The sequence below is a fragment of the Echeneis naucrates genome, chromosome 16 (genome assembly GCF_900963305.1).
Source record: "Echeneis naucrates chromosome 16, fEcheNa1.1, whole genome shotgun sequence".
NCBI classification, from domain to species: domain Eukaryota; kingdom Metazoa; phylum Chordata; class Actinopteri; order Carangiformes; family Echeneidae; genus Echeneis; species Echeneis naucrates.
This window is the reverse complement of record NC_042526.1, coordinates 704653-723855: the sequence shown is the minus strand read 5'-3', so window position 1 is coordinate 723855 and position 19203 is coordinate 704653. Positions and strand designations below refer to the sequence as shown.

At 43.8% G+C, this 19203-nt stretch overlaps 1 protein-coding gene across 1 annotated transcript; it reads left to right on the top strand.

Moving 5' to 3' along the window:
• The first annotated feature begins 11329 nt into the window (after positions 1 to 11329).
• faap24 (FA core complex associated protein 24) lies at positions 11330 to 19076 on the top strand. The gene is made up of 8 exons (XM_029522224.1): positions 11330 to 12683; positions 15675 to 15927; positions 16582 to 16811; positions 16932 to 17023; positions 17090 to 17196; positions 18196 to 18338; positions 18408 to 18563; positions 18641 to 19076. Exons 5-8 carry the CDS (start codon positions 17112 to 17114, stop codon positions 18890 to 18892), a joined length of 636 nt encoding a protein of 211 aa, XP_029378084.1. The 5' UTR covers positions 11330 to 12683; positions 15675 to 15927; positions 16582 to 16811; positions 16932 to 17023; positions 17090 to 17111; the 3' UTR covers positions 18893 to 19076.
• Positions 19077 to 19203: the final 127 nt, after the last annotated feature.

Here is a 19203-nt window from a genome sequence, read left to right as displayed (position 1 = left end):
GTTGGAGCCAACAAACCGAAAGAACATCAGCTGAGGACCAACTGAACAGGTTCTTCTGTTGGGGGGTGGAGGAGTGGCTTTATGTCCAACCCCACAAAGAAATGATAAATAAAACTAGGGTGGAGCGATTTAACCGGTTTCTGCTCCATTATGATCTGAAGTGATGATTCCATTTATTGAAGGTACAGAATTATTCCAAACCTCCATCAGCCACGTGAAAAAGGAAATGCCCCTAAACCCGATAACTGGCTGGGCCCCCCTCAGGTGTTGGTGGAAACAGACTGAGTTTGGGCCTGTTTAAGGTCTCCATCAGACAGAAGTCCACACTTTGACGGGCCGTTTGGAGTCTTCCAGAGCTGCTGTTCTGCTGCAGAACCCAAATGGGCTGGACCTTCTCCTTCAGGATATACTGTAGAGGGCAGAATTCATGGTTCTGTCAGCATGCGGCCTCAGACCTCCATGTTGGACTGTTGGTGTGATGTCAGTTTTCCATCAGATGGAAAAGGACCCACAGCTCCCAGAAGGTTCCACTTCTGTCTCCTCGTTCCACAGAATAATTTCCCAAAAGTCTGGAAGGTCATCAAGATGAGACGAGTGTTTGTGTTCAGCTTCTCACCTTGGAACTCTCCCAGGAGGCCATTTTTGCTCCGTCTCTTTCTTATTGTCGAACCAGAACACAACTCGACGTGATTCAACGTCATCATGAGTACGTGACAGTTGGTGAGGACAAACGTGTCCAACAGGACGAAGCCACTTCAGAACAACAGACAGAATTACTGACCCAATGTCTCCTTCCTCTTCCCAAATTCCACACGAAGGAGATTCTGACATGAGGAATCCTCTCTGAGGCTCATCTGGCCTCATGTCAGAACCGTCAGAACCGTCAGAACCATCAGAACCATCAGACAGCTCCAGTCGACAACATCTCTGAACTTCACTGAATGAGAACAATAATCAGCATCATTACTGAGCTTTACTTTTTGGGACTTTGTCCATTTCACACAGTTGTTTTCTCTGTTTGTGTAGACCGCCTCCATCCAGACCGGCCCGTCTCAGCTGGTCCGATGAGTTCCATCACCAACAACCTTTCTGTTTGTGCAGTCAATGTTCTGTGAAAATGTCAAACCGATAAAACCAGTCCGACCATCAGCTGGTGTTTTTCCTGAGTGTTTGTTGGATCGGTCTTCAGCTGTCACTCCTGTCAGTGCCAGTTATTGTTGGACCGACCGACAGTGTACTCACATCACTGGTTTGGTATGCTTACAAGACGTTGTGTTCCTTCAATCAATCAGACTTTATTTGTACAGCACTTTTCATGGCAGTGGCAGCTCAAGGTGCTTCACAAGATAAAAACAAGGAACAAAGGATCCATAGCAGACAAATACACATTCACAAAAGATTTTTAAATCATTGGAAATCAGAGGCAGCGGGGACACGCTGTCTTGCACTCAGAGTTTTGCAGTGGGGGGAAACACTAGAGAAAGTAGAAGTAAACAAAATAAATAAGAAATAGTTGGTTAAGAATAAGTAAACCGATAAGAAAGAGTTAGATAAAATAAATAAAAAAGAAGTCAGATGGATTAAGAATAATAAGGTTTAGCTACAGGCCAGGCTAAAGAGGTAGGTCTTCGGTTTGCTTTTAAAAACGTCTGTATTCTCTGCTCCCTGTCTTCAGGCCGTCTGTTCCATAGGTGTGGGCCGTAATGATGAAATGAGGCCTCACCGTGTGTTCTGTTGTTGACTTTGGGAGTAATTAAAAGGCCGCTGCCTGAAGACCTGAGAGTTCTGGAGGGCTCATACGTTAAAAGCTAATCAGATAAATAACCGTGAGCGAGACCGTTAAGAGCTTAAAAACCATTTAAAGGATTTTACATCGATCCTGAAGGAGACAGGAAGCCAGTGCAGAGACTTTGTGGGCTCTCCCTCTGGTCCTCGTTAAGACTCGTGCAGCTGAGTTCTTGGTTTCCTTTGAGACCAGAGAGAAGAGCGTTACAATAGTCAGTTCTGTGAGTGATCGAAGCATGCATTAATGTCTGTGTTGGCTTCTGACAGAACAGCTGCACTATTCAATATTCATATGATACAAACCAGTTGGTTCTGTGTTTGACGTGGGGACTGAAACTCAGTTTTGAGTCTAAAATGACAGCGAGGTTTTTAACCTGCTCAGTGTTCAGACCAACGGCTTTGAGTTTAAATGGAGTTCCTCTCTGTGTGCTTCAGGACCGACGATGAGTACTTCTGCTTTGTCCTGGTTGAGCTGCATCCACGATTTTATGTCTAAAATGCATTTTAAAAGGGTGTCTATTGGCCCAGTGTCATCAGGAGACACGGCTAGGTACAGTTGTGTATTGTCGGCATAACTATGGAAATTAATGCCGTGTCTCCTGATGATATTCCCCAGTGGCAACACGTATAGGTTAAACAGGACAGGAGCTAAAATGGAACCTTGGGGAACGCCGCAGTTCAAATCATAGTTTTCAGATGAGAATTCTTCGATGCTAATAAAACATTTTCTGCCTGTAAGATAATCTTTAAACCAGTTTAGGACGGTACCAGAGAGGCCACTCAGGGTGGGCGGTCTGTGCAGGAGAACTGCGTGGTCAACTGTGTCAAACGCTGCACTCAGGTCCAAAAGAACGAGGACAGAGTTTCTTTTGTCCAGGTTGCACCTCAGGTCATTACCAACTTTAGTTAATGCTGTCTCTGTACTGTGTTTGGCTCAGAAACCAGATGATACTTCTCTAAGACATTATGAGAGTTTACAAAGTCATTCAGCTGATGAAAAGCCAGCTTTTCTAAGGTCTTCCTTAAAAATGGCAGATTTGAGATGGTTCTGTAGTTACTGAGAACTGTGGGATCCAGGTTATTTCTCTTCAGCAGAGGTTTGATTATTGCAGTTTGAAGTGAGGTTGGAAAGACACCCGTCTGTAGGGAACAGGTTATAATGCTGAGCAGGTCATCAGTGAGGAACCTTAAAAAAACGGATTAAAAAAGGACGTGGGGACGGGTCTAAAACAGGTTGGGAGATCACTTTTCCTGGCATTACAGCATCAACCAGGACAAAGTTCTCTCGTGTTTCCTGCATCGCTGTTAAAATCAGAGGTTTGGCAGCGTCGAATATCTGACCTTATGGTGTCTCTTTGGGTTTTAAAATGGGCTGTGAATCCTTCACGTCCCGAGTAGGAAGACATGTAGCTTGAGTTGTTCAGCACGGGGTCGATTAGACGGTCTGCTGTTGAAAAGAGGATTTTAGGATTGTTCTGGTTATCACTGATCAGCTTTGAGAAGCGGGCTTGTCTTGACTGTTTTACTGCCCCATCGGAGATTGTTAGCTGTTCACGGTAAATTTGGTGATTGATGGTTAGTTTGTTTTTCCTCCATCTCCTCTCAGCTGTTCTACATTTTGTCATTTCTCCGGGGGGGTATTGGATTAGATTTCACTCTTTTCAGTTTTAATGGGGCAATAGAATCGAGAGTAGACCTGAGTTTGTTATTAACGCTGTCAACAAAAAAACCCCAGCAGGAGAACGGAGCATCTGGAGGGTTGTTTTGTTAAAGATGGATAAAATTTGTTTCCTCACAGTTCGCTGTGGATTTTGGTTTCTGATTATTAATCTTTGTGTGCACATCTCAGAAAGATCCAAAGACCGGGCTGACTGGTCAGACATGACAGAGGGATTATCAATGATGAGGGAATGGTGGACTGTTGGAGCCAACAAACCGAAAGAACATCAGCTGAGGACCAACTGAACAGGTTCTTCTGTTGGGGGGGTGGAGGAGTGGCTTTATGTCCAACCCCACAAAGAAATGATAAATAAAACTAGGGTGGAGCGATTTAACCGGTTTCTGCTCCATTATGATCTGAAGTGATGATTCCATTTATTGAAGGTACAGAATTATTCCAAACCTCCATCAGCCACGTGAAAAAGGAAATGCCCCTAAACCCGATAACTGGCTGGGCCCCCCTCAGGTGTTGGTGGAAACAGACTGAGTTTGGGCCTGTTTAAGGCCGCAGTTTATCGCAGTTAAAGTTTGGGCCATGTCCACATGTATGTTAAAGTCACCTACGATTAGAATCTTGTCGGAGTTGGTGTGGATAATGAAAAGGGCTTCTGAAAAATCTGAATAAACGAGGAACAGCTTTCATTTGGCCTGTACAGTCATACGTAGGATGGGAGGGCTGTTAAAAACAAATGATGAATCTTTGTGTAATGTGAGATCTCTAAAGTCCATTTTTTCTAACAGGATGGATGCTGTCCTGCAGGAATATATGAAGTTGTAGTTTGGTTTGGATGCTTTTGGATGCCATGTCTCAGTTAAAAACATGCAGTGGATATTGTTGTCTACAATCAGTGTTTGATAGAGACCGTGCACAGTGTATGAGCAGGTGAATCCACGGTGTGTGCTTTGTGTCTGTGTACAGGCCTGACATTGTTACATTTGGCTCCAGAGGTCCGTTTGCTGGTCTGCCTGGGGGTGATTAGGACGGGCGTAGATGAATGGGGGGTGGCCATGTATTCACCACAGGGGGCACTCAAAGGCAGACTGGGGCATGACTGTAGCAGGGAGGAGTTGTGCTGTGTAGTTTCGGCGTGGGGCAGCAGGGGGCGTATGATGTGCTTCATGGAGTCTGGACAGGATTGGACACTTCACACAACTTAAAAAAAGCATTCGCACGTTCCTCAGGTGAAAACCAACATCAGTAAAGAGACAGATTCTTTAAATTAGTCATCCAGTATAGACCAGCCTCTCTCTGCCTCATGAGACCACGACGACTCTGATAAAACTAAATTCAGTCGTATTTTCTGTTACGCTGTAAATGTTTCCATCTGAATTCTGTTTTCTCTGACTGTACTTGGATTTCTTCTTCTTCTTCTTCTTGGTCAGCTGGTCTCTCTTTGGTGTTTCAGTCCAAATGGTGGCAGGAAGTTGGACCTGAACAAAAAGGTTCATATGGGACAACTGTCCCACCTGCTGTCAGAAACATGTACCTGCATCAGGGAGTGATGGCAAAGGATTCTGGGTAATCCCCAAAGGGGCAGAGGATGTTGGCTGTCTTAGAGTTGTGTTAAGGAATGTGTAGTGTTGACCCACAAATGAAGAAACGCACCAGAGTCTGAACAGGTGCCGTAAATAACAGTAGCCATCTAACTAACTCTCCTCACAGTTCCTTATCTCTCACTACAGTGGTACAACACAGCAACGATACACATGAAGAACACAACATCTCTCTCTGTAAAAGATTTCAATCACAAAATAAGTACGAGAGGTAAAGCGCAGGTCATAGAAAGTAAAATCACTCAATCGTATGAAAAGACTGTAGTTGACCTTTAAAACCAAAGTCAATATTCTCTTTCTCAAAGTGCTGTTAGCACATGAAAATGGAAATAAAAGAGCTTTGCATAACACATTAAACATGTAAACAATGCATATAAATCTGCAAATAGGAATTATCCATCACTCAAACCACAGTAACATTTTGAACCACATTTTAAATGGAACAAACAAGTTCAGTAATCACCTGAGCCATAACACAGTCCTTGTGTTTAGCACGGGTCTGTTTGTCAGGTTTAAGCCACCTAGAACATAATTAAACACACAGGGAAGAAGGACAAAGGACAACAGTGCTCATTTTACTTGTAAGGAGAGCAGACAGAGATGTTCAGTTACATTCTCTACCTGCTCTGACGTATCTCTTCTGTTCTCCCCTCTTTATTTCCTTTGGGTGGTCCCTAGTTACATGACGTTGCAGCTCTAAAGGGTGGGGAACACACAGCTGCAACGTAGTGGATAGATGCTTATTGTATAATCATATTCAAGGTACACCTCTGAAACATGACACACCAAACACTTTGAGAAGCTAGTTCATAACCAAAGTAATCTGGTTTCTGCCTCCTCCCTGTCTTCATGGTCCTCTTCGAAGGTCGTTGCTTATCTTCAGAGGTATGATCTCAGCTCCTGTGAGAAAAACACAAGTTTCTGCATTCTTGCAGGGTCAGTAAAAGTAGAGCAATACTGTGATAATCATTTTATGTACATTTATTCTAACAGAGATGATCTGGAAGTGTCACAGAGGGAAAGTGGGCAAGGTGAGAGGCATTCCAAGTCTTTCCATCACTCAGTCAGAGTTCAGGCCAACTCGTGAATCTGAGGCGTACTTCAGGGACATGGTGAGGCTTCCTTATGCTCACTGTCTGTCCTGGTCGAAGAGAAGGCGTGTGTTCAGTACCGTTGTTTCTGAACTGCATGACGAGCAGAAGCATCCAGTGAAGATGTGGCAGGCCGCAGAGGGAGAACATCCAGCTTGGTACGCTTTCTGCCGTACGAGTTCATATGGACGAGACGGAAACCAGGTCGCAACAGTCTCTTTCCACGGTTATAGTGAACCGATTTCACTTTTTAAATCTTTCTCAATCCATGAAATGAAAATAAAACCATCCAAAAATAAAAAAAATCTAAATTGTGTCCATTAATTGTCCCAAAACAAATGAAGTGCTGGCCAGCAAAAGAAAGTCACAATTTTATAGAGCTTTGTTTATGTATGTGTAGTATGTGAAGGAGCCACAGCCGAGTAGGGAAACACAATATAACCCGCTGAAATGAGCAGACAGGGACACACACGTGTTGCAGCTTCACTCACGATGGTCTCATAAAGCGACTGACATGTTGTAGCACTGTCATAACGTGATGTCACTTACCCTTAAAGGGCATTACACTCCAATCCTACAGATAATATCAACACAATAACATAAAGTGACAATTACAGCTGGGTTACATTGTCCCTGTAAGGAGAGTGAAATGGGGGGCTGCAACGATCAAAAAAAAAAAAGAATGATAAATAATAATAATAATTGTTGTTTACGTCATCACACGTCTTTTTCACGCTGTGGAGCTGAACATCGTTTTCCGGAAGGAGTGAGTCATCCCACTCTCTAACTATCTCTGCTGAGAGGTGACAGGTGAGCTACCTGGAAAAGTTTGCTCACCAGGTGCAAACTCTGGAATGGACTTCCTGAACGGAGGCGTGTTTCAGGAAATCCATTCCACATTCTGCAGGCAGGAATCTGTTGTGGAGTCCTTCCAGCAGACACACACACGGACGTGTTCTGATCCACAAACTGCCCGAGCATTGTTGTTGTCGTTCATTTCAAATGTCACAGGTCACAACTATGGCACTGATTTCCTGAGTAAACTGAGCCACAGCGGTCTGAAGTGTTTTCATTGCTGCTGCTTTGCCTGTCCTTGGTTTTAAATGGTTACAACTTTTTTAAACAGCAGCAAACTTTATTAAAACAACTTTTGAATGAAGTATCTTTATTGTCTTTGTGTGTTTGCACATGCCTAAAACAACATCAAGTCAAAAATAACAGCTGGGAGCTAAATAGTGCCATTGTGTAACAGCGATTTATTGTCCGATTAGTCGATTAATCGTTTCAGTATCAAAATAGTCACTCGTTGCAGCCCTACCTCACAGGTAGGTTCTGCATTTCTCTGCAGCCCACACAGGAAAGAGCTTCTTTGTGTGTGGGAAGCCAAAGCCGCAGGCTTCTCAGTGCCATCAGGCTGGACTTGTGCAAAGACAGCGCCAAGTCCATAATCACTTTGGTCTGTGGATATCACAGGACGTGGAGATGGCTTGAATAGAGCAAGTGCAGAGCTGGCTGTACTTCCTCAAAGCTGGTTTGTGCCACAGAAGTCCCTGTGAAACTGTCTTTGTCACTGGCACACACACGCATAGAAGCCACAACTGAAGGACCGTAGAGCAACAATGTCAGATGGAGAAGGAGCTTTCTGGACTGCATCAGTGTGCTCTAGGTCTGGCAGGATGCCATCTGGAGTAACGCTGTGGCCTAGAAAGAGTAGGGAGGTTTCCTTAAAGTGACATTTGCTGTCATTGAGCACCAGTCCAGCCTCTTTCAGCTTTTGGAGGACAGTGCTCAGGTTATGGTCGTGCTCAGCAGGGTGCTGCCACAGACAATGTAACAATCATCCAAATAATTTTGGACACCTGGGAGGCCTCTGAGAATGTCAGCCATCATTTTTGAAAGGCTGAGGGGGCATATGCACGGCCGTAGGTGACACTACAGAATCTGAAAAGACCATCATGTGTAATAGACGCTCTCTTCATGGAGGGGCAGCTGGTAGTATGCATCAGCCAGGTCAGTCGTGGAGAACATCTTAGTTTAGAAATGTATTTGTATCGTCATCGTTATTGGTAGATTTCATCATATCATCTTGTTCTGGGACACTTTGTCCAAATCTAAAGCTGATGAGAACGGCCGTCAGTCTGCAGAGCTAAATGAGGCTGAACCTCTGTGATCCAGATAGATTTATAGTTTTTATATTCATTTTCTATCATGAACGTTAATTAACTGACAACAAATGGAGTCAGTTTCATAACAAAGTAAAAACAACCAGAAGATGAGTTAAAATTCAACATCGACGCTGAAGCTGCTTTTCCTCCTCAAAGAAAACAGTAAACTCACCTACAGAGCTTTACAGGGAGGAGACCTGCTGTGACTGAACAGGTGAACTCTCTGTTGGTTTGTGTTCAGCGGCAGAGTCGGCGGCCGTTTCTACAGAGCTGACCTGGAGCTTCGGGCCAGCGTCGACACAGACCGCTGCTGCTGGGAGGTGAAGTCCAACGAGCCGGTCCTCAAACTGGTCAAACAGCAGCAGGGATACTGGGACAAACTGACACTGAACAAGGTACCGCCTACTGTCAGAAAGAGAGTTTGTCCTTCAGCACAAAGACACTCGGTCGTTCTGTGTGTTTGTATTTATGGACACAGAAGAACGTCCTAAAACACGTTTCTGACCAACGTGTGCTAAAGTCAGAGATGGACTCCATCATCATCACTAAAATGATGTGAATGAACGTTTTGGGCTCAGAATTTTCCTCCTTACATGTTCAAATTGTGTTTCTACAGAATATTTTTGTGAGTTACAACCTGGAGCACTTTGAGGAAGATGAGGACACGACATCACACGGTGAGCAGCAGCTTCATTCGCTGTGTGACACCTGCTGTCCAGCTACACTGAGCCGGTGTGTGTCCTGTTTGTGTTGTTCTGTTCAGGTCAGTGGTTCGTGGAGAGAACGGGGGAGGATCACTGGGAGGACTACAGTTATGTGAACTGTGAGAGCGACACTGACAGTGACTGAGGATAAATCCATCTTAATGTCTTAACCCCCAGATTCAGATCAGCTCCAGTAGAAATATAAGGAAGGTGGAGCTGACCTGCTCTGTTCTGTCCTGATTGGGTGATTCATAGACAGAAGGGACATTTTCCCATAGACTTCAATGCTATCTGGCTGCCTTCCCCCCCGTCAGCAGACTGGATGAAGGTTTCAGGTCTGAACTTATGGCTTCTTTTTGATTGGCTCAGTCGGTCACATGACTTCAGGTCAGGAAGCTTCAGTCCTTCAGAGGAAGACGAGGGCGAAAGTTAAACTGAAGGAAGGTCATGTGACTCAAGACTGATGATGTCATAAGAACTTTAATTTGAACGTTTCGGTGAAAAACTGAAGTTGGCTGATGAAGCTGAAGAGTTTTTCATAGTTTAGTTTTGGCGGTAAAGTTAGCGGAGCCTGGTGGAGGCCTGCTGCTCTGATCTGAGGTCGTCCTGCTTTTATGGGATGTTTAAACTCCAACAGGTTCATTCATTCATTCATGTTTCTGTTTCCTACTCTGAAGTTGTTTCACTTCTGTTTCTTCCTGTTTCCTGTCTCTAAACAATCTGTTTAAATGAAGAACACACTGGAGTTGTGTTTGTGTAGCGCACAACTCAGAAACCGGTGTGTTTCCCCCTCGACTGTCAGCTGTTACAGGATCAGAAATCAACATCCGGCCAAGAGACAGATTCTTTTATTAGATTTTCATTCACAGAATACAAACATGAGAAAAAACATTATTGATCATCAGACAATCAGCATTTTTCATTTCGAATAAAGATCCATTCAAAAATCATTTCTAACACAAAGAAGAATAAAGTCAGCTGTTGTTGATTCTCTCAAAGATAAAGTCTCATTTCATTTGTCTTTAAACTTTGAGGGTTCTTCACTTCGCTCATCGTGTTCTGGTGGTTGATTAATAATCCATCATTACATCTAGATTAGATTTTCATTTTCAAACAACATTAATCAAAGACTGTCTCTTTAAATCATCCAACTACACCCTGATGATCAGATTGGGTTTTGTTTTTGGGCTCTGGACTTCACGTCCTACTGACCTTCACTCAGATTCAGGTTGGCCAACCATTGAGTCAAATTGTCGTCCTCAGCAAAAGGCCGAATGTCCGCTATGTCTCTGAGCCGAATGATCCTGTGAGTTTGACCATCAAGATCATCAACAGGATCAAACAGCAGGATGATTTTCTTTTGGTCAGTGTCAAAGAGAACAGTCTCCTTTTCAAACACTTTATCTTTAAATTTATCTTCTTCTCTCAGAGCTTTTTCCACCGTTTGACCTCTTTGTGCTTCAACAGTTATTTTTGAAAGTAATTTATTTAGAGAGCTGGGTTTCATGATAAAATGTATGCCACTCCCTCCGGCTGTCAGCACATGAAACCTCACAGTCCCAGCCTTCGCTTTCTGGGAAGAAAATGACATCTCATTTAATTCACTTAAATTAAAAAGAGAGACAGATTTCATTCATTTCCATTAATGCAAAATGTTTCATTATTTTCCTTCAAAAAACAGAAACGGTGAGATTAACAGACTGATCCCAGATAAGAAGGTTAAACTGTAAAAACTTCTGTACCTCTTTTTTAGCTCCACTTGCCATTTTTACTGTGAAGTTTCCTGCAGGAAAGAAAACCTGAAGAGAAACAAACATTTACTTTGATTCACTCAGTTTTCCTGACATGAACTCTGTAATGACTCTGGACCGTCTAGAAAACTGGACGTGGACGTCGTGACGTCAGCCGTCAGTTTGAGTTTTATCTCGTCCACAAACGATCAATTAAACAATCTGCTGTTAGATTAAAACAGTGAAGGTATAAAATACAATCGAATAAGGTCCACTTCTCCTGATAAGAGGTTTCTGAGGTCTACAGTTATTAAAGCTGCTGTTAAAAAAATTCAGATTGAAAAATGAAGCTGAGATAGTTTCCATCTGAACAACTTACCAAACCTTCAGGTTGTTTGCAGTTCGATGCCGAAGCTTCAGGGTTTGTTCTGTCTGTCTGAGTCCGTCCAGTTTTATAGACCAGCCTCTCTCCGCCTTCAGTCATGTGACCGTCATCAGAACATTTGATCTGTGTGATGACTGTGATTGGTCACTGATCCAGAGACCGGGCTGACTGGTCAGACATGACAGAGGGATTATCAATGATGAGGGAATGGTGGACTGTTGGAGCCAACAAACCGAAAGAACATCAGCTGAGGACCAACTGAACAGGTTCTTCTGTTGGGGGGGTGGAGGAGTGGCTTTATGTCCAACCCCACAAAGAAATGATAAATAAAACTAGGGTGGAGCGATTTAACCGGTTTCTGCTCCATTATGATCTGAAGTGATGATTCCATTTATTGAAGGTACAGAATTATTCCAAACCTCCATCAGCCACGTGAAAAAGGAAATGCCCCTAAACCCGATAACTGGCTGGGCCCCCCTCAGGTGTTGGTGGAAACAGACTGAGTTTGGGCCTGTTTAAGGTCTCCATCAGACAGAAGTCCACACTTTGACGGGCCGTTTGGAGTCTTCCAGAGCTGCTGTTCTGCTGCAGAACCCAAATGGGCTGGACCTTCTCCTTCAGGATATACTGTAGAGGGCAGAATTCATGGTTCTGTCAGCATGCGGCCTCAGACCTCCATGTTGGACTGTTGGTGTGATGTCAGTTTTCCATCAGATGGAAAAGGACCCACAGCTCCCAGAAGGTTCCACTTCTGTCTCCTCGTTCCACAGAATAATTTCCCAAAAGTCTGGAAGGTCATCAAGATGAGACGAGTGTTTGTGTTCAGCTTCTCACCTTGGAACTCTCCCAGGAGGCCATTTTTGCTCCGTCTCTTTCTTATTGTCGAACCAGAACACGACTCGACGTGATTCAACGTCATCATGAGTACGTGACAGTTGGTGAGGACAAACGTGTCCAACAGGACGAAGCCACTTCAGAACAACAGACAGAATTACTGACCCAATGTCTCCTTCCTCTTCCAAACTCTGACATGAGGAATCCTCTGAGCAGTTTCAGTGTGTAGCCGTCCTTTGTGAGTTGTCCTGCACAGACTCAGTTAAGGTGGACTGCTGTGGGGGTTGTGGATCTTCATCAGATCTCTGAGGCTCATCTGGCTTCATGTCAGAACCGTCAGAACCGTCAGAACCATCAGAACCATCAGACAGCTCCAGTCGACAACATCTCTGAACTTCACTGAATGAGAACAATAATCAGCATCATTACTGAGCTTTACTTTTTGGGACTTTGTCCATTTCACACAGTTGTTTTCTCTGTTTGTGTAGACCGCCTCCATCCAGACCGGCCCGTCTCAGCTGGTCCGATGAGTTCCATCACCAACAACCTTTCTGTTTGTGCAGTCAATGTTCTGTGAAAATGTCAAACCGATAAAACCAGTCCGACCATCAGCTGGTGTTTTTCCTGAGTGTTTGTTGGATCGGTCTTCAGCTGTCACTCCTGTCAGTGCCAGTTATTGTTGGACCGACCGACAGTGTACTCACATCACTGGTTTGGTATGCTTACAAGACGTTGTGTTCCTTCAATCAATCAGACTTTATATGTACAGCACTTTTCATGGCAGTGGCAGCTCAAGGTGCTTCACAAGATAAAAACAAGGAACAAAGGATCCATAGCAGACAAATATACATTCACAAAAGATTTTTAAATCATTGGAAATCAGAGGCAGCGGGGACACGCTGTCTTGCACTCAGAGTTTTGCAGTGGGGGGAAACACTAGAGAAAGTAGAAGTAAACAAAATAAATAAGAAATAGTTGGTTAAGAATAAGTAAACCGATAAGAAAGAGTTAGATAAAATAAATAAAAAAGAAGTCAGATGGATTAAGAATAATAAGGTTTAGCTACAGGCCAGGCTAAAGAGGTAGGTCTTCGGTTTGCTTTTAAAAACGTCTGTATTCTCTGCTCCCTGTCTTCAGGCCGTCTGTTCCATAGGTGTGGGCCGTAATGATGAAATGAGGCCTCACCGTGTGTTCTGTTGTTGACTTTGGGAGTAATTAAAAGGCCGCTGCCTGAAGACCTGAGAGTTCTGGAGGGCTCATACGTTAAAAGCTAATCAGATAAATAACCGTGAGCGAGACCGTTTAGAGCTTAAAAACCATTTAAAGGATTTTAAATCGATCCTGAAGGAGACAGGAAGCCAGTGCAGAGACTTTGTGGGCTCTCCCTCTGGTCCTCGTTAAGACTCGTGCAGCTGAGTTCTTGGTTTCCTTTGAGACCAGAGAGAAGAGCGTTACAATAGTCAGTTCTGTGAGTGATCGAAGCATGCATTAATGTCTGTGTTGGCTTCTGACAGAACAGCTGCACTATTCAATATTCATATGATACAAACCAGTTGGTTCTGTGTTTGACGTGGGGACTGAAACTCAGTTTTGAGTCTAAAATGACAGCGAGGTTTTTAACCTGCTCAGTGTTCAGACCAACGGCTTTGAGTTTAAATGGAGTTCCTCTCTGTGTGCTTCAGGACCGACGATGAGTACTTCTGCTTTGTCCTGGTTGAGCTGCATCCACGATTTTATGTCTAAAATGCATTTTAAAAGGGTGTCTATTGGCCCAGTGTCATCAGGAGACACGGCTAGGTACAGTTGTGTATTGTCGGCATAACTATGGAAATTAATGCCGTGTCTCCTGATGATATTCCCCAGTGGCAACACGTATAGGTTAAACAGGACAGGAGCTAAAATGGAACCTTGGGGAACGCCGCAGTTCAAATCATAGTTTTCAGATGAGAATTCTTCGATGCTAATAAAACATTTTCTGCCTGTAAGATAATCTTTAAACCAGTTTAGGACGGTACCAGAGAGGCCACTCAGGGTGGGCGGTCTGTGCAGGAGAACTGCGTGGTCAACTGTGTCAAACGCTGCACTCAGGTCCAAAAGAACGAGGACAGAGTTTCTTTTGTCCAGGTTGCACCTCAGGTCATTACCAACTTTAGTTAATGCTGTCTCTGTACTGTGTTTGGCTCAGAAACCAGATGATACTTCTCTAAGACATTATGAGAGTTTACAAAGTCATTCAGCTGATGAAAAGCCAGCTTTTCTAAGGTCTTCCTTAAAAATGGCAGATTTGAGATGGTTCTGTAGTTACTGAGAACTGTGGGATCCAGGTTATTTCTCTTCAGCAGAGGTTTGATTATTGCAGTTTGAAGTGAGGTTGGAAAGACACCCGTCTGTAGGGAACAGGTTATAATGCTGAGCAGGTCATCAGTGAGGAACCTTAAAAAAACGGATTAAAAAAGGACGTGGGGACGGGTCTAAAACAGGTTGGGAGATCACTTTTCCTGGCATTACAGCATCAACCAGGACAAAGTTCTCTCGTGTTTCCTGCATCGCTGTTAAAATCAGAGGTTTGGCAGCGTCGAATATCTGACCTTATGGTGTCTCTTTGGGTTTTAAAATGGGCTGTGAATCCTTCACGTCCCGAGTAGGAAGACATGTAGCTTGAGTTGTTCAGCACGGGGTCGATTAGACGGTCTGCTGTTGAAAAGAGGATTTTAGGATTGTTCTGGTTATCACTGATCAGCTTTGAGAAGCGGGCTTGTCTTGACTGTTTTACTGCCCCATCGGAGATTGTTAGCTGTTCACGGTAAATTTGGTGATTGATGGTTAGTTTGTTTTTCCTCCATCTCCTCTCAGCTGTTCTACATTTTGTCATTTCTCCGGGGGGGTATTGGATTAGATTTCACTCTTTTCAGTTTTAATGGGGCAATAGAATCGAGAGTAGACCTGAGTTTGTTATTAACGCTGTCAACAAAAAAACCCCAGCAGGAGAACGGAGCATCTGGAGGGTTGTTTTGTTAAAGATGGATAAAATTTGTTTCCTCACAGTTCGCTGTGGATTTTGGTTTCTGATTATTAATCTTTGTGTGCACATCTCAGAAAGATCCAAAGACCGGGCTGACTGGTCAGACATGACAGAGGGATTATCAATGATGAGGGAATGGTGGACTGTTGGAGCCAACAAACCGAAAGAACATCAGCTGAGGACCAACTGAACAGGTTCTTCTGTTGGGGGGGTGGAGGAGTGGCTTTATGTCCAACCCCACAAAGAAATGATAAATAAAACTAGGGTGGAGCGATTTAACCGGTTTCTGCTCCATTATGATCTGAAGTGATGATTCCATTTATTGAAGGTACAGAATTATTCCAAACCTCCATCAGCCACGTGAAAAAGGAAATGCCCCTAAACCCGATAACTGGCTGGGCCCCCCTCAGGTGTTGGTGGAAACAGACTGAGTTTGGGCCTGTTTAAGGCCGCAGTTTATCGCAGTTAAAGTTTGGGCCATGTCCACATGTATGTTAAAGTCACCTACGATTAGAATCTTGTCGGAGTTGGTGTGGATAATGAAAAGGGCTTCTGAAAAATCTGAATAAACGAGGAACAGCTTTCATTTGGCCTGTACAGTCATACGTAGGATGGGAGGGCTGTTAAAAACAAATGATGAATCTTTGTGTAATGTGAGATCTCTAAAGTCCATTTTTTCTAACAGGATGGATGCTGTCCTGCAGGAATATATGAAGTTGTAGTTTGGTTTGGATGCTTTTGGATGCCATGTCTCAGTTAAAAACATGCAGTGGATATTGTTGTCTACAATCAGTGTTTGATAGAGACCGTGCACAGTGTATGAGCAGGTGAATCCACGGTGTGTGCTTTGTGTCTGTGTACAGGCCTGACATTGTTACATTTGGCTCCAGAGGTCCGTTTGCTGGTCTGCCTGGGGGTGATTAGGACCATTAGAAATGGTGAGATTAACAGACTGATCCCAGATAAGAAGGTTAAACTGTAAAAACATTCAGAGGAAACTACTTCAGTTAAACTTCAGTTAAACTTCTGTACCTCCTCAGTTTTGACTGTTGGTCCATCGTTTTTAGCTCCACTTGCCATTTTTACTGTGAAGTTTCCTGCAGGAAAGAAAACCTGAAGAGAAACAAACATTTACTGTGATTCACTCAGTTTTCATTGATATTGACTCTAACAACAACAAACACAATATCAGAATATCTCCGGTTAGATTAGTACAGTAAAGGTATAAAATAAGATGGAATGAAGTCACAGTGAGATAAGTTCTAGTTTTAATTTGAACAACTTACCGAACCTCAGCCATGTTTTAAGTTTGATGCTGATCTGAGTGTTTCCTGTCTCTCTGAGATCACTGTCAGGACTCAGATGAATTAAAAAATGACCCATAAAGAATGAGACTTTAAGAAAAATCAAACATCAATCTTTTTGGACCTCAATCCTTTTTCACCAATTTCTTATTCCTCATATTCAAACCCAATAAAATCATTTCCTGATAATTTCAAGACTGACTTTGACTGTAATGGTTTCATTTAACTGGAGAATTTTCCAGCAGTTCGTATCTGTGGTGACTCATTGGTTCATGTTTTCTCCTTTAGGATGGAGGAGCTGAGGTGGCAAGACAGCAGCAACATGTTTCTGCCTGCCAGATGTGGAGTGATTCAACCCTGGAACATCTCTTCAAGTCTGAATTATTGTGAATCATCACCACCAACTAAACATGTGACCTAACCAAGACTGTTTCCTGTAATCAGGGACCGTTTGGACACCTGTCCAGGCTGAGCTGGGACTGGCTCCAGAACCCCCGTGACCGTGAAACAGATCAGAGGTAGAAGCTGAATGAATGAATGAATGAATGAGTGAATGAATGAACGGAAGTCTTACCACAATAATAAAAAAAAACAGCTCTTGAAGTTGTTTTAGATGTAATTCACTTCCGGCCCTCCAGGGGGCGGGGCTTCTTCTTCTCCTGGTAACCGAAGAAGAAGAAGAGCAGCGCGGGATGATTCGGATGAAAAACAAAGCTAAATAACTACCAAAGTAAGAAGTTCATCTGAACTTAAAGCTCCGTGTTCTGTTCGGTTCTGATCGGTTCTGTCCCTTCAGTGACTCCGGAGGTGGAGACAACATGGCGGCCGCCGCTCTTCCCCCGTTCGGACACATCTTCATCGGAGAGAAGTGGAGGCAGAGTCCGCTGGTCAGCAGCCTGAAAGGTTTTTATTCCGGCTCACAAACCTCAGCTGGGTTCGGGTTAGGCTAACCCGTTTTACAGCAAAACCGACTCCAGTTCTGTCCAATTCCGCCAACAAAACGTCACTGAAGTCTGATCTTTAATCCGCCTTCGATTCCACCAAATGAAAATGTTTCAGTCAGACAATAAAAGTCCAAGTAGGACAGTTCAACCGGCCGCCAACAGACCAAACCCCATTCAAAAAAATGTTAATTTACAGTGTATTCAGTTTTTCTAAAGTCTGATGTTTAATTCGGCTTCTGTTCCATCAGCTGCATGAAGCAGAATGATTAATGCCAACATGAACACTGTGGACTCTAAAGAAAAACACTTTTAAACATCAAGGTTTCATTGTAAAGTTCTTCACCTGTGCTAAAATGAAACAGAAATTTAGTCTGAAAGAACAGACTGATAAGCTGAATGTGTTTGGTGAATGGCCTTTATTGTCATTGTAGATTACTTTACAACGAGATTTGAGTGCGACTCCAAAAGGTGCTTTTGTGAGGTAGAAAGAAAGCTAAATAAAATATATACAAGAAGTAGAAAGAATAATGTAAAAATGTGGGAAAAAAAGAAAATGTAAGGCTGAATTATATACAGAACTGTGAAAAGGAAAGTATTACAGAGAATACTGCACGTGGACAGCTATGTTAAAGCAGAGTGTTAATGTTTATTATTGTGCAGGCAGTGATGTTTCTGGGAAGCTTCCTGAAGGCTGCCGGGGCCGGAAGTGTCCTCGATGCTGGCAGCTCTGCTGAGGTAGCGAGAGCAGACAGAATCAGGCAGATTATATTCTAATTGTCTATGAAGTGAAGTTTGCAGCTCCTAAGTCTTCTTTCTTTTAGTCGTTGGTGATTTTAACTTAAACAGAGATCTGTTTAAAAAAACCAAGCAGTTTGATTGTCGTTTGTGATTTTGGAAATGTTTGGATCAAGTTGTCTCTTGAGTTGTTTGTTGTTGTCTTCTTTCTGTCCTGCCCCAGGCGGAGGTGTGAAGCTCCTGTTTGAGTCTGAGCTCGGTGTGGCAGATTTCCACCTCGCCAACAAAACCTGCATCCTGTACGTGTCCGAGTGCGACATCGTGGCAGCTAACAGCTACAAGAGGAAGCTGGTTCTGTTCAGAAATGTGAGTTGTGTTTTCTAAAAGCTTGTCTGGGCGGAACCGTCCGATCTGAGCCGTGTCCTTCCTTTCCAGGCCAGCAGCAGTTTCCAGAAGCTGGTGTTGGTGGAGAACACCAGGCTGAGTGAGCAGTACTTCTCCACGGTGCAGAAGTTCGTCATGTTCGACCTCGGCCTGCCTCTGCTGCCGGTGGGCGGCCAGGCCGAGGCCTCGCAGCTCATCACCCAAATGGTAAGTAACCAAGCTGATCAACAGATGGAGGACAGAGCAGCTGGCTGCGGTGCTGACCCCGGTCCGGTCGTTTCCAGGTCCTCGGGGACGGCAGAGACAACCCCTTCAGGAGGACGGCTTCGTCCCGGATGTTGGACCCGGCCGTCCTGGCTGTCGTGCAGCAGGTTCCTGGTGTGGGCAGAATCAAAGCTCTGGCCCTGCTGCAGCGTTTCTGCAGCATCCAGCGGCTCTGCAACGCTGCCCCCCCTGAGCTGGAGCCCATCGTGGGCCAGGCAACCGCTCAGCAAATACACAACTTCTTCCACAAACCCACGGCTGCTGGAACGTGACGCACTACATGTGTTTTTCAGTCGTTTTGTTTGTTCATTTTACTGATTGCAGTAACATCCATGATTTTGAATATTACACATTGATAACCAGCTTTGAGTTTGACTGATGATCCTGAAATATCTGCAGCTTTATCTACTTTGATTAGATCTCATTAAAAAACAGAATTTGCTGGCTGTTGTAGGAGCGAATGTCAAGCTGTTGTGTTTTCTGTGTGAAGATGCCTCAGGAGTGTGAAAGATTCTGCAAGTGTGTCAGAAAAGCATATTTATATGGGATGCTTTTCATAAAATACATGATATAAAACTGCACA